Below are 15879 nucleotides of genomic sequence, written 5' to 3'. Positions count from 1 at the left end.
TCTTTACAAAAAATTACAGATAACTCAAGAGTATCACTAAATATTTAATTTTTCTATACCTGTATTCCTCACACAGTGAAGTATTTATAGGTTTACCTATAGTTTTCCTCTTAAAAACTCATATATAGTCATTTAGCTTAAGTTTAGTGAATATACATACAGTAGTGATTGAAAATATGCTAACTGAAGCAACCTTATTGATTTCTCTATTTGACTAAATTTTATAATTTCATGAGAAAATTTTTATCATTTTCATTTTTCTCCCTATTTTCTTTTGAACATCAAAATGAAGTGTCATTCACTTGAAGATTATACAAAGAAATGAAAGTGTACAAGCGCAAAGCAAATTTTTGTTGAAATTAAACTGTTGGGGGGCACCTAGGTGGCTCAGTTGGTGAAGCGTCTGCCTTTGGCCCAAGTCATGATCGCCGCGTCCTGTGATCGAGCCCTGGGTCAGGCTCCCTGCACAGCAGGGAGTCAGCTTCTCCCTCTGTGTCTCCCCACCACTTATCCTCTGTCTCTCTCTCAAATAAATAAATAAATAAATAAATAAATAAATAAAACCTTAAAAAAGAAAAAAAGAAATTAAACTGTTGTATGAAAGACAGCAACACTAAAATGTGGTTATTGATTGATAGATAATCTTTTATATTCTAAGAGTCTGCTTGAGAATGTCTGAGAAAATTATAAATTGTTTTAAAGCTAATATTTTGAAAAATAAGAATCACCTATAATCAGGGTGCTTAGACAAATGGGGCAATAGTAATAACTAACCATGTTGAGTGCTTACTACTGACCAGGCACTGTGCTAAGAATTTACCTGAACTAGCTAACAACCTTTCTTATAAAGTTATAGATGAAAATACTGACGAACTTTGTAGATGAAGATACTGGCTAAGCTGAGAAACTAACTAACGTGGCTAAGGCCACACAGATAGCTGTATTTAGTGAATGGCTGAGCTAATACTGCAGCCTGGAAAGGCTTATTTTAAGCTGACATGCATACTGTACTCTACTCAGCTATCAAAGATGAACAAGAAAGAGAAATAATGAGAATGACTCTTTAGAACACGGTTTGTGTGATGTATATTTTCAGCTTTTTTCCCCCCATGTGAAGTATTAACTGCATACATCTGTGAAGGGGAGAGAAGTGCAAATGAAGAAGGCAACTTTCAAATTCTGCTTTGGCAGTGTGTGAGCAGCACCCCCATATTCCTACCTTGTAGAAAAAAAAAGATACTATTTAGCACAAAAACCCAAAGTCTTCTGGAAGTCAAAACAGTCACTAAGCACTTTGTAATACATATGTAAGTAAGCTTGAAAATTAGCAGATATTTAATACCTTAAAATAAAAAGCAAAGGGATGAGATAATAAAAATCGCTAACAACACAAAATTACTTCCAATAATATTAAATATTATCCTTTTTCGTCTTTAGTTTTAATTGTTGTAAGACTATATGTTGTGAGTGTATTTCTTATTGCCAGGAGTTCCTTTTCTCTTAAACCGGTGATTGAAAGACAGTAGAAGGCTATATAAATAGCTGGGGAGTAGGGTGGGGGAAATCAATGCATTGACTACTATTTATTGACTGTCTACAATGTGATGGGATTGGTAAATGTGAAAAGGATCAAACTGAATTAAGTCGTCTCAGCAGGACCACACTGTTTTTAAGCTTCAGGCAGTTAAGGACTCATAAGGATTTAAAGCAAAAGAATGAAAGGTGGTCAGATGAAAACTTTAACTTTTAGGATTTGTACATGCCAGAACATGGTCTTGTACTCCCATTCCTCACTTTGGTGTTTCTCTTAAAAAATAATTTTACAAAAATAAAATAAAATAAAATAAAATAAAATAAAATAAAATAAAATAAAATAATTTTACAAACTAGTCAGCTTAGTAGATGAAGGTTCAGTTGGGAATGAGGTGTATTTGAATCTTTTTCTACTCTTCACCTGAAACTGCTAAAATTGTGTAATATGCAATACAGTATTTCTAAAGCTTGAGCATGGAAGATGCAGCCTAATTTATGAATATAAGTGTATGTTATTTCTACACTTAGGTAGGCTGTTATTTCAGCCTAATTTATGAACATAAGTGTATGTTATACAGAAAGTTATTTCACAACAATGCTTGAAAATCTCAGGGTTTAGTTTTAAATAAATGATAGAAGATAGAAGAGAAAATGAGACATAATAAGGTCATCTAAAAGAGTGACATAATCTCCTTGGGAGTGAGGGAAGACTTCATGGAGGAAATGACAGTTGATTTGTGATCTGAAAGACTATAGATTTACCCAAGTCTGCGTCTGAAGTGTGGTAGGAGGATAGCAGTGTGTGCTGACGGGGTGTGCCAGGTAAAGGGAGCAGTATGTGCAAAGACAGAGCCAACAGAATGTTCAGGTTGGTTGAGCCATGGAGTTTCAGCTGAAGAATTCTGAGAAAAGAGGCTAGAATGACAATCAAGTTGCTTGAGGACTTTTTTTCAGTTATAGGACAGAAGAGGTGGGTCAACACATGCACATGACAGCACGTGTGCACGTGTGCACATGCATCATAGGGTAGTGGAAAATGGGGAAATGACAAAAAGTACATGGGATCAAAGAGGAGAATTAAAACCAGAGCATTAGTCCTCCCTGCCTACCTCTTGGACTAAGTCTAAGCCTTTATGGAGTCAGGAGCTAAAGTCAGTGAGTAAGTTTTTAAGGGAACTGAGACTAGAGTCTTAAGAATAGCAATTAATGTGGCTGGGGTGGGGGGTCGGCAAATGATGGCACAGTGTTGAAAAGCATGTAGAGCTCTTTGTGAAGGCCGCGTGGAGGACCACAGAGCTCTCGCAGGTCAGGAGGCTGAAAAGGCCTCATTCACTGTCTAGAATGATCGATCATAAGCTGCAAGTTCTCAAGCACCAAGAGAGAGCCGCCACTAGAAAGACATCAGCATTTCCCCAGCGGCTCCAGCTGCAGGTTTAAAGGAGGCAGGTATCAGTGAAGAAACCTGAGAAAAACCCAGAAAGTATTCATGAACATCAGTGAGGCTCCCCAGGGAAACCCCAGAAATATCTAGAAACAGCTTCTAAGGGGTAAACAACCTGCAGGCAGGTTGGGCCAAGAAACAGTGAAATTTGTGTTATTACTGTGGCACCATATGTATCCCCAAACCGTAAAAAGAGCAAAAACTCAGATGACAACTTCTTGCTCTTATAAATATAGATGGACCATTCATTCTCCTTTTATAGTTGTACAATATCTGATATTTTTATGGTGATGTTGGGCTAGCAAATGAGCCAAGGCATCAATTGAGAATCATTTTCTCTTATTTCCTTCTGCGGAGACCAGAGGCAGAGTCCTAGCATTCTGTCAAAGGGAAAGTGCAAGTTTGAAACAAAGAAAATGCATCAAAAGGGGCTTCCAAATCAGCTGTGAGAGATTGAAATGAAAACTGAAAGCTGTGGTTCCAATCCTTCTGAGAATTTTAAGGAGGAAGGAGCCTAAGCAAGAGGAGCCTGGGTCAAGAGCAAGCAGATGGGAAGTAGCTGGGTGACTTCTAGAGGGGAGTATGTGGGTACCACCCTTGTGAGGTTTACCTGTGCTGGGCAAGCATTTGCATAGGTGGGCCAGGTCCATGGCACCTGAAGAAGACAGAGGCAGAGTTGAAGTGAATTCTCTGCTACCAGGATCCCTGGGTGGCTCAGTGGTTTAGTGCCTGCCTTTGGCCCAGGGCCTGATCCTGGAAACCCGGAATTGAGTCCTATATCAGGCTCCCTGCATAGGGCCTGCTTCTCCCTCTGCCTGTGTCTCTGCCTCTCTGTGTGTGTGTGTCTCTCATGAATAAATAAACAAAATATTAAAGAAAAAAAAAAGAATGCTCCACTAGCTATGGACACAAAATTGACTCCAATCACATGAGAGCTTTTAGTGTTCTAGGAATTTCACTTTTTTCAAGGGAAGACTTACTTAAAAATATTCAGTAGTTATAAATACACTCAACTGCCTGGACATATAAATGGGTAAATCACACTTAAGAAAATAGTTATTGAAAATTTTTAGGTCTGTCTGATGACAGTTTGTCCGGTAATAAGTAGACCTCCTAAAATTGATATAAAAATTGTCTTAAGAAGGAAAATTATGTGCACGTATTCCCACCCCCTGGACTTCATGGTTTTCGGTCACTAGCATGCAACTCTGTGGAACTAAAGAATATTAGGAATGATTTGTTTCTGCTCAATTATAACAAAGGCATCAGACATTCCAGCTCTTCCTTATAGCGTCTGAATGTATTCGCACAATATGTATGCTCAGAGAAAGGCTCAGCTTTTATCTGTTAATCTAGAGGTTGCTGTATTAATAGTTTGCACACTTCATTGATTTTTAATTAATTTCTAAAGAGACACAGAGGATAACTCCTACAGCCCACAGACATCTCCGTTCTCATTGTAATCCACATCTTTATTGATTGGCTGCCTAAGGAGCAGAAGTAATCTATTTTAAGTATACTTTTCTGGGAGAGCATGGACACTATACAATTCACTCCTCTCCTTGTAATCATATTGGCAAGAGGTCAGTGAGAAGGAAAAAACGATAACGTGTTTAGTATTCTCTTGATGCAGGCAGATGAGCTTTTTTACCCGTTATTTATTTGTGGCTTCTCACGCATGCTTGTTAAACTTATTTTTTGGTTGTTTGTTTCTTTATTATCATTATTTTGTTTCTTTAAAAGACAAGTCCTAAGCAGGCTGTCCTGCAAATTCTTGCAACGGAAATTTCCAAAAGCTTGTGAAAGGCGGTAAATAAAATTTCTGAAGAAACATCTGAAGAAAATGTAGAGAACCAGAAGAAAAAAATAATCTCTTTTTCCAGCCAGCCTCAGGAATCTGTAAATGCTGTCCTCATTCACTCCTCCTGGGATGCTAATATCACCATCTGGGGTTTGGCCTGAGTGCTGCAGGTTTTATTCTCTTCCACCCTTTGTAAATATTCTAGACTTCTAAAGTTACCCCCATGTACCCTGCAAAGAAAAACTGCTACTGCCTGAACAGCTTTGCAAAACCTCGGTCTTATTGTTCATTTAATCCAACTACAAACATCTACTGAGTGATAGTTAAATGTCAGGCAATCTTCACATTGGGGAGAATACACAGTTGAGTTCACAAGTACTTGGTCTGGAGGCGCTATTCTCGGGGAACCCAATAAAACTAAAGAGATTTGCTTCTTATATACAAGAATTTTATCTTCCCTGAAATTTTAGAGCGCCCATTGTTTTATATAAAAATTATTCAGTTATACATGCTGCCTTTGCTAGTTTCATATATGGTTTACAGTCTATTGACCCTAATTGTTTGCATATAGTCATATAACGTCATGGTTGAGTTTGTTGCCTCTGGAGTCAAGCTGCCTGCAGTCAGAGCTTGGTTTTTTCTAAGCTTTGTCTTGCACTGTCACTCTCAGGCAAGTAATTTTATTTCTCTGTGCATCAGTTTCCTCATCTTAAAATGGGAATGATAGTAGTACAGATCTCATTGGGTTCTTGTGGGTTCCTATATATGAAGCATAGAGATCCTAAAAAACAAACAAACAAACAAACAAAAACAAAGGCAAAAGTCATACACATTGCCTTGAGCTGGCTCATAGAAAACAGTGTCTACAACAGATTTGCATACAGGAAGTTTTTTGGACAAGTGTTCTCGGTGGCAATACCTATAAACCAATGGAAAATATTAGGCAGAGGAAAAAGTTGAGCTATGATGAAACTGCAACACCCAGTCTTAGGAGAAGGCCCTGGAACTGGAGCAGTTCTTCACAGATGTCCAAGGAGCGATGGATTTTGTAATTAAATCAGCCAGTTGCTGGATGTGCGCTGACTCTGTGAGAAGGCAAAACTTTCCCCAGCAAAGCAGCAGTTGGATTGGAGGTATCAAAGCATCCAAAGTGATGCAGCTGAGATGAGAGCTACCAGCAGCCAACACTCCCAGAAGCTCAGAGTATGAGTCCGTTGGTCCTGAAGAAGTTCCTGGACACAACACCACAGCACCTACTACATACATGTGTATGTGTAGCATACACACACTCACTCAAATATATTATCGGGACTCTGTGAAAAGTATATATCAAATATCAACAAATATTGTTTTTATTTCACATTATTAAATTTATATGAATTTAGTGCTCAGTATTTCAAAATCTCCTTATGAACTACAACCTAACCAAGTTTCTTGAAGACCATAGGTACAATTGGAAGATGTAAGAATTAACCATGAGGTTTAACTCCAAGCTAGTTTAGGACAGCCACAGGAATCTGCTTTCCTTCTTCTGAAAAAAATAATAGGAGAACATTTGGGGACAAGTGAGCAAGAAACTGAAATCATTTCACCTAACAATGCTGAGTAGCCAATAGGTATTTCGTTTGGCTATCTTCTTTCTCTTACAGTAGTCAAATTGTATTTTTAAGACAGTTGAATTTGAGGCTATTTATTTAGAAAACACATGATATCTTAGAATACTGAACATTCTAGGTGTTTTACAAACATGAAGGCATTGAGTCCACAAGATAATCTTCAGGGTAAATACTATTATTATCCCCCACTTAATGGATAAGGAAATAGAAACACACAAATAAATTGACCGAGGACACAGAGCTACTAAGATCTGGGGTTTACTTCTAAAGTCTGTCATCTTAAATATTGGATGCATGAAACTGACTCTAACTAAAACATATTCATGGCTCTCACTAAACATTTGAAGGGAGGTATCTACTCTACCTCTTTCTGTACTGCTCTCTGTGTCTTTTATTGGTCTACAATTTAATATTTTATATAGATCTGTTGTACAGTTCCATCTATCATGGAATAAAAATTTAAAGCTAGAGGACACTTCAGAGATCATTTAGGCCAATCTGTCACTTTTATAGGAGAGGTAAAATGAGTATCTGAGGTCAAAAGCCTAGTGAACAGCACACCCAGGACTTCTGTCTCCAACATTCAGTTCTGTGTTCTTTTCTCTGCTTTGCCGTGAACCAGCTTTCCCTGGTTGAAAAGACTTCTCAGTTTATTTAATTAGGAACCCCCTTAGATTCCCTTCATGTCCTATTTGGATAAAGTCAGTCACTTCATCCAAAAAGGCCCCTTTCTCCCATTGAACATGCTCATATCTTTAGCCCTAACAGGAGAGAGCATTATACTTGGATTTCTTTTTCTTTCCTCAAGCATAGAATTGCTTTTAGAAGGAAAAGTAGAAAAGAGGAGTGATTTTCATTTGGAGCTAGCTTTCCTGAAGCTTCCTATGTTATTAAAAAAGCTTCAGGTTATTAGAATGAAAACAGAAAAAAAGAAGTGTACTCTTGCTAACTCCAGAGATTAATGCCTGTGAGAGCTGACTGCAGCTTGAATTTTTTAGCTACACACATGTGTTTGATGAAATTGTCACATGGCCTATATATGGGAAGCAAATATTTATTGTCAAAAATAGTCTAGTCTCTCTTGAGTTGCGTTAGCTTCCTGCAGCTGAGCAGAATACATTTTCACATTGGATTAATACATAATAAGAATGCATTTTTTGCTAGGCAGCTGTGATTCAAATATCCTAAGATTTAAAAGAAGGTCATTGCTAGGCGTTCATCAATACTGATATTTTGATATTTTTCCATAGAGCAGTTTAGAGGAGTCGATTTTAACCAGAGATTAAAACTTTAAACTCAATTGTAATAAAATTATCCTTGGACTTTTGTATTAAAGTGCTTTTCTGAAAGTGAGAGTAAAATTTGACTTTTCCTAGCTAGTTTGTATTTATTAAAGCACCTTTTAAGAGAGAGAAGCAAAACAGAAAATAAGTACTCTTTGAAAACTCATTAAATATTTAAAAAATGGTAAAATACTGAATGGTTTGGGTAATGGTAAGATCTGAATAGTTTGAGTAAAATCAAGAGTCTAGCAGCTGGGTCCAGAAGTAGACAAAATGCTCCTAAAACATGTCTACAAAAAACTGTTCTCAGTGCTGATAAAAGGCAGATATTTTGGATCAGCAAATCTACTGTTTTATTCACCCTTTCTGCAGCACTGAAAACTTTCCACCTAACTCATTCATGACCTTTATCTTCCCTAAAATCCTGAATCTGTGAATATATTTATGGAGGCCACCAAATCTTTTATTAGGTTCCCTAATTTTTCCTTCTTTTTATATGGCAGCATCCTTAGGTGAATCATTACAAAAGTAATACTTTGAACAGTAATTATTTGGTATTTGTACCTACACATTAATCATGATGGATTGGTTATGGGTATATGTATCACCATTTGTAAACATTTATTGAGCACCTACTGTGATATATTAATTGAGGTTCACAGATTTTCTGAAATAAGCAGTTCAAGTTAATGAGGGTAAGTTATTCTTATTCACACTAGGACTGTTCATATCTGTGGAAAAATAATAAAAACTTGCATATTCTGGACTTACTATATGGCAGTTACTATTTGAATACTTTACATATATTAACTCACTTTATCTTTACAACAATCCATGGTATAGGGTCCTTTTATGGCCGTTTTAGAGACAAAGGTGAGTGCCAGGTTAATTAGCTTGCCAGAGTTACATAGCTAGAACATAGCAGAGCTGGGGTTCGATCCGGGAGATTGACCCCTGAATCTTCACTCAAACCAGCCCCATCATTGTGCATATTCACAATGCACAATTTTTTTTTAAAGCCTGTTTTTTGTTTTTACTGGAGCCTCAGGTGGCACATGACAGTTCATAAAATGGCTTCAGAGGTAGGGGCTGTGGTTGGGTGGGGGAGACAAAAAATAAACTGGGGTGGGAAAGAAAACAACCAGGAGGAGGTAAGAGCTGGCTGGTTCCTTCTCAGCCTGATTTAGGGGAGGGAGCTGATGCCTCTGAACAATAGGATGGGTCCCTTCCTTCACCAATGCAGGTGGCCAATGCAGGAATGAGTTTCCAATTTATGTGATCCAAATTCCTGCCACATCACAGAAGGTTTTTTAATTTAGCTGAATTTTAAAGGTAAATGCAAATAAATTGGTCACTTGCATTGTGCCCCGAAATTCACAGAGACATCTTATAATATTTTTGCTCCAAAAGAACTAGGATCTTTTAAAGGTATATGAATTCACTATGTATATTAATTTCCACAGGCCAACATGACCCCATGACCCATCAAGAGAAGGGCTAGACTTAAATGTGCAGACTTTGGAGCCCCATAGCAAGAGATCAGATCCCAGTTCTAGCACTCATTAGACGACTTGGAACAAGTAACCACCTCTCTGAGACTTGGCTTTCTCACATTTAAAATGGGATAAAAACTATGCATCTTATAGGATAAGTTAACCTCCCATTGTAGAAGCATTTAGTTTAATGCCTGCCGTGTTCCGAGTACTCAGCGTTAGCTGTGGTTATTGTTGGTGTTAGTATTCCTGTAAAGGACTCCACCAGAGCCGGCATGGCAAGGACCTGGGGGTTGCAAAAAGGCAGAGTGCGTTTCTTTTGGTGCAGCACCCCTCCACTATGGTGAAGGGCCCTTCTTTTTAATCATCTTCAAACTTCAGAGGACTTCATCCAGTTTGTCACTGCTGTTTCTAATAACTGCCTCCTTCATTGCATCATACTTCTGCTTAAGGAGTGATTTTATTTTGAAGGAATCTAGCAGAGAATGTGGTTCTGATGAGATCTTCTGGTAAGGAAGTCCTATCGTAATGACTGTGGCGTGGAGACACCTATTGTGAGCAATCCATAGATGATTCAACACTCTAATTCAGGTGTGAAAGTAAGGGACAGGGGACCTGGATGGTTCAGTGGTTGAGCATCTGCCTTTGGCTCAGGTCGTGATTCCGGGATCCTGGGATCAGGTCCTGCATCAGGCTCCTCACAGGGAGCCTACTTCTCCCTCTGCCTGTGTCTCTGCTTCTCTCTGTGTATCTCTCATGAATAAATAAATGAAACCTTTTAAAAACGCATCTGTACAATGATTTTTCATAGTTACAAAGCAACCATACGAATGAATTTTGGTGATTTGATAATAATACAGGTGTTTCTGCTTTTATTTCTCACTCATGATCAGGTGGGTTGGAGAAACTATATAGAAATTTCTGGTTTCCTGGATGGAGTTCTCATTTTTGGAAGAAAACACTTTGTAGAGACAAAAGGAATTGAAGTTCAGGGTAGTCTATCACCTAAGGCTTTGTGTACAGAATATCAAAGAACATTTGGGGTTTTAGAAGTTCTGCTCATAACATAGCATGTGTCGTTAGGGTCTTAAATGTCTTGGCCAGTGTTAGTTCCCTGTTCATATAGAATATATCACTATTATTTGCTTTGCGAGAATGTCTAGTTAAAGCAATTATTATCCACCTAAATTACAAAAGTCAGAGAACAGGATCATTTGTAATTGACTCTCCTCTTCATTATTCAATTATCAAGGATGGTTATTTTATTGTATAAGTGCATCTCGGAATTGTACTCTCCCTGAAATTTCTCCTGGCCTAGTTTGGTTGAAGATTCAGACACTCATGCATAGGAGCTAGATGACTGTCTTAAACAAACTCATGGGTAGTAATAGTGAGTGGTGGGATCCTGGCACATGAGGGTGCCCACCCTCAGTGGTGTACAGCCAGTCATCAGCTAAAAATATTTGCAAGTTGCCCAGCGTGAGGGTCAAAAATTATGTATATAAAATGCATGTAGCTCATGGACTGCCAATTTGCAACCTTTATCTCTTATCATTTTCCATCTCATCACTTTTTCCTCTGTATTGTGGCAGGGGGTCCCGACTTGAGCTGTATTTGTGTCTAATCCTCCATCTATAAACCAGGTGCTTTTTCTCAAGACTCCAGTGATAATTGTGTCACTCTCCTTTTTAAAACAACTTCTGCATCATCGCATCGAATACTGCATAAGATGCAAAGCTCAGGTTCTCCACCATGGTACACAAGAGGCCCTTTTTAAATTGAGCCTCTTCTTTCTTTGTCAGTCTCACCATTCACCCCTCTCCTGCCCATGTTTAAAGAACTACATGCCTTTGCCAAGTACACCATGGTATTGGTGCCACTGCATGTGTTCTCTCTAACTCCAACTTCCGTCTCACCTTGCCCAACTGGTGGACATCTTTTAAACTTGACTTAGGCCTCAGGATATCTCTGAAGGCTCCCCTCACACACGCACTTGCTAGGCTAGGCTATAGATGATCCTCAAAACACGGTTCTCCTAAATGCCTTTACATATATCACCCTGATTCATTCAAGTCTGTATTCCACGTCTGCCCACTTCATTAATAGCTCTGTCCTCCTTCAGTGAACATATTTCTCTCTTTTTTTGTTTCTCTGATGTCTAGCACAGAGCCTGGAACATAGTGTGTGTTTCGTCATTGTGTGTTGATCTGAATATTAACTCATTGCCAACACACTTTGCATATTCCTATATGAAGGTGGTAGGAAAGGTGAATGTTTTTGTGGACATTTCTTAAAGGGGCAAATCATTGAAAAAAATCTTTATCTCCAAGGCAGTAAGTCTGTGTTTTGGTCCCTTAAATCATATAAGGGCTGTATGTTTTTAGATTCACTTTATTCTAGGAATTTCCAAGTTAGCACAATCAAACAGAAAGCACTGTTTAGGGAAGAGAATAAAACCTTAGAAATCTCAGTTGTGGACTGATTTCAGAAAACACTAATACAAGTGGTGGTCACCCAACTGCTGACCAGTTGGACCATATCAGGCAGTATGTGCACTGGTTGTATATAATGGACATTGATAGTATAGTGTTTGGCTCATGATCATGTTTGAAGCAATCGTCTCTTTACACTACATTGAGTATACAGTTCACCATATTTTTCTTATTTTTTTAACCTATGTGATTTAAGTGCCTATTTTCCACAGATTTTGTTTTGATATCAGCAACTGTTAATCCTCAGAGTCCTGCAATTATAATGTTAACTACCAACACCTTTGATTTGCAATTGGTATACAGTATGCTGTAACCATTTTTTCTTTTTTTTTTTTTGCTTTAACCATTTTCTAATAATTCTGATTTGTTTTTGAATGACAACACCTTTTTCCCTCTGAAATCCTCAAGTATAGAATTCCTCTAACACTTCAATAAGAATATATTCACTCTAATCTAGGCCTCTGAGTTTACTTCCTTAATTTTATATAAACCTTTAGTTAAGGCTGTTTAATGATTCTTAGTTTCCCTACTGGTAAAGTAAAATTAATATGTATTGCTTCTATGGATTATGGAAATATACATATGAATATACATGCATATGAATATACACATGAACATATTTAGATATATGTGGATACATATCATTGTTGACAATCAGTAATACATTTTATTTTTAATTACCCTATATGTTTAATGGAAAAACATATTAAAGGTTCATTTCAGGATCATTATAAACAATGTAATTTCACTTGTGGGTTCTTATAATGACTACTAATGTCATTGAAGCCATTTTTTAAAATTAGAGGCTTTTAATGCCTCTAAGGTATAGTTCATTTTTTGCATAATTAATAAGAATAATATGATTCTTAAGCCTTGATACAATCTATGGTGGTGATTTTGGCACCATTAAACCTTCATATGAATTTTTTTAATTTTTTAAAATTATGGATGGGTCTCTTTGTTTCGAGCATACAGGGAGGATGACATAAAGCATGAGTTATTGAGAGCACAAATAGAAATATGTGGGTCAGTCTAAGTGTATGTTAGCTTATCTACTGAGACACACGCACACCTCACTAATGAAAGTGTTTGCAAAAGAGTATAAAGTCTCTGAGAAAAAAAAATGATCTAACATTTAGCTCATGTACAGGTAAATCTTGATAGGACTTTAGGTAGAAAAGGCCAAGAACTATTTGTGATTTGCTTTTTATCCTAGGTTTTTACTAATTTTGAAAATATTCCGAGATTCTGGCTTCACTTGGAGAAATCAAGCACTTGCAACTGAAGGCAAAGAAACTGCTTTTTAGACAATAAAAAAGCCTAGTCATTAACTATCATTTTGGAACTTGGTATTTTTCAGGGGATGATGTACCTGGAAGAAAGACGACTTGTTCATCGGGACTTGGCAGCCCGAAATGTCTTAGTGAAATCTCCAAACCATGTGAAAATCACAGATTTTGGACTAGCCAGACTCTTAGAAGGAGATGAAAAAGAGTATAATGCTGATGGAGGAAAGGTGGGTCTCTTTTTAGAGAAATATTGCTTGAAAATATGTATGATATCCTTTTGTCTTCTTACATGTTATAGGAAGCAGCCACTCAGTCTGAGGTTATGAGAGTATAAAAATCTCAGTTCCATCATTTGCCTTCTCTTTCACCGAGGGAAATATAAAAATTATATAAAAATTATATAAAAATTACATAAAACGTCCATTTCTCAAAAGTAGCCAAAATAAGATAATTTATCTCTAGTGGTCTTCATATCACATCCAGTGTTGGGAAGAGGGTGGATCCTTAGGAAATATAGAAATTATACTTTAATCCAGGACCATAGAAATTGTTTCATTGATTCTAAGAACACAGGACTGATATACAACAGAAAGACATAACTATTCTTTTCATAGATTAGAGAGAAGCCTGGCTACTACCAAGAACCATAACTCATTAGAATTTAACTTCTAATCCTCTTTTACCAGATACCACAGATTCTTCTTATCTGGCTCAATTTTTTTTTTAAGCTTTTATTGTAACATATGATGGACCAATTTGCTGTATTTATTATCTGATTGTAGAATGTAGGCTACTATATTCTGAGGATCTTAACAGTATCATTGCCTTTCTTATTTTTCTGACTTGCCTCTGGCCTTACCTGACAACCGTGCTCCTCCATACGGCCTCAGAGCAGACCTTAGTTCAAGCTCTTGTTTTTTTCTCATTAACCACTATTTAAATTACCATTCTTGCTAAACAGTGAGGCTATCTGCTCTCCATCTAGAGGTCACGCTAGCTTAATGTGAGAAAACTTAGATCAGGAGAGGCCAAATGAAATAGCAAATGCATCCTTCACCTATGGTGATGTACAAACACATGCTAACCAAAAAAAAAAAAAAAAAGTGATTGATATACATATATATAAATTGATATATATATAAATATTTATCGTATGCCTTATTTATCATGAGCCATCCAGGTATATATTATAAATATTTTGCAATGATAGGCTTCCAAATGCTTAACATTGATTTTATTATGTCATGTAGTAGATGATTTTTATATAACTTTATACAATCTTATGTAACTATATATATCTATTCAAATCTTATCACAAAAGAAAAATTCTTTAAAAACTCTGCAGTTTTGTAGTATTTCCTAATCTTTCCTTGATTTTATTAGACGGTTTTGCCTGTTTACTACCAAATTGCAGCAGTTTGAGACCATAGCTTTGAAATTCACTGCAAGATTGCACAGTAGAAGTCTATAAATCACATGACTTCACTTGTCTTAAGAACATACAGCTGTAGGATTTGTCTAAAGCAAGATTCATTATAGCTTTAAGTGCCTAGTAACCATTAAGTCTTTATCAAGCCACCTGTGATTTAAACTTACTTCTTTAACACAATGGCCGTAGTCCATAAAGTCGGCTAACTCCTTGCCCACAGGGAAATCACTTTCACTGTGTCTTCTGTTCCCTTTCACTGAATACCATGATTCTGTCGTAGTTACCTTGGTGTCACCTTGGTGAGCAGCGAACCTCATGATTTCAAAAGCCTATTTAGTTTTAAGCTTTCTACTGCAAAGTAAAAGTGTTTATCTTTATTCCGTAGAACCTAATTATATTTCCAGCTATATAATGCTGCCCTTCCTAGTTGAGACTTATTCTGCTGACCCATCATCAGCAGGGTATGTGAGTTGAGTTGTTTTTCCTGTTGTGATGATAGATTTGTACTCATCCTCTCACATTCTTTTATATAATTCCGAGTTTGAAAATGGTACATATTTTCAATACTGGCTAACCAAGACAAGGGAGATCATTTGTGGCTGGGGAACAAAGCAAGCCTAACTCTGGGATTCATTGCTTTAGAGGCTTAAGGGACCAAATCATATGAGAGGAAGAAGGTGCGGGCAAGTTTAGGAAGAGTCTATTTTACTGGTGGCCAGAAATTTTGTGAGGGGGAAAAAAAGGGTAAGTAAAAATGTAAGGAATCTCATTGGGGGAAAAAAATGTAGTAAACCATATTTCTAGAAGCACATCTCTTAAATGTTTAGAATTGATATTGTGAGTCATAGTTAACTAGTAACTAAACTAATTGATAAACATTATTAAGAACTATAGAAAATCATACTGTTTTACTTATCATTGTTTATGAAGCTTTTAAAAATAAATATATCTTTAGGTTAATTCACTTTAAGAATTTTATAAATTTCAGTTCATTGTTCTCTGTATTGAAAAATAATATGTTTATTATTATTATATATGTATTTTCTATACACACAAAAATACACATCAAAAAATACAATTGAGACAAGCCAGCGACTCATATTTTGGGAAATGAATATAGTAATAACCTTTTATGTAGCTATAAAACTTTCACTTTTTATTTCTCTTTTTATTTCTCAGATGCCAATTAAATGGATGGCTCTCGAGTGTATACACTATAGAAAATTCACCCATCAGAGTGATGTTTGGAGCTATGGTAAATAAATCTTCCTTGTGAATTAAGGGTTTTAAAGCAAAAATAAATATATTAGGCTCATGTAAAATCCTAAGCCAATTTATTTTATTGTGTTGGAAATACCACCTTACAAGCCTTGTTTCCTAAAGGAATTAACTCTTTGCTCTTCCAGTTACAAAAATGAAACTCTAAATTGTATCATTTATCTACCTTTTTTGTCATTCCTTGGTTCTCTGTTATAAGCTAATATATTAAAGTCTCACTTGAG

The 15879-nt window shown here is 36.7% G+C and overlaps 1 protein-coding gene across 9 annotated transcripts in view; it reads left to right on the top strand.

Annotated features, from left to right (window-relative positions):
• Positions 1 to 15879, top strand: part of ERBB4 (erb-b2 receptor tyrosine kinase 4) — a 1110465-nt gene that overhangs the window by 1044738 nt on the left and 49848 nt on the right. For all 9 annotated transcript variants that reach the window (XM_025441721.3, XM_025441718.3, XM_025441722.3 and 6 more), the window contains 2 exons: positions 13020 to 13175; positions 15557 to 15632. In XM_025441721.3, the coding sequence (XP_025297506.1) occupies positions 13020 to 13175; positions 15557 to 15632 (232 nt within the window). The remainder of the gene's footprint in view (positions 1 to 13019; positions 13176 to 15556; positions 15633 to 15879) is intronic.

This window comes from Canis lupus, chromosome 37 (assembly GCF_003254725.2).
Source record: "Canis lupus dingo isolate Sandy chromosome 37, ASM325472v2, whole genome shotgun sequence".
Classification (NCBI taxonomy): Eukaryota; Metazoa; Chordata; class Mammalia; order Carnivora; family Canidae; genus Canis; species Canis lupus.
Note: the sequence above shows the minus strand (reverse complement) of the source record. Positions and strands in the feature narration are given on the sequence as shown.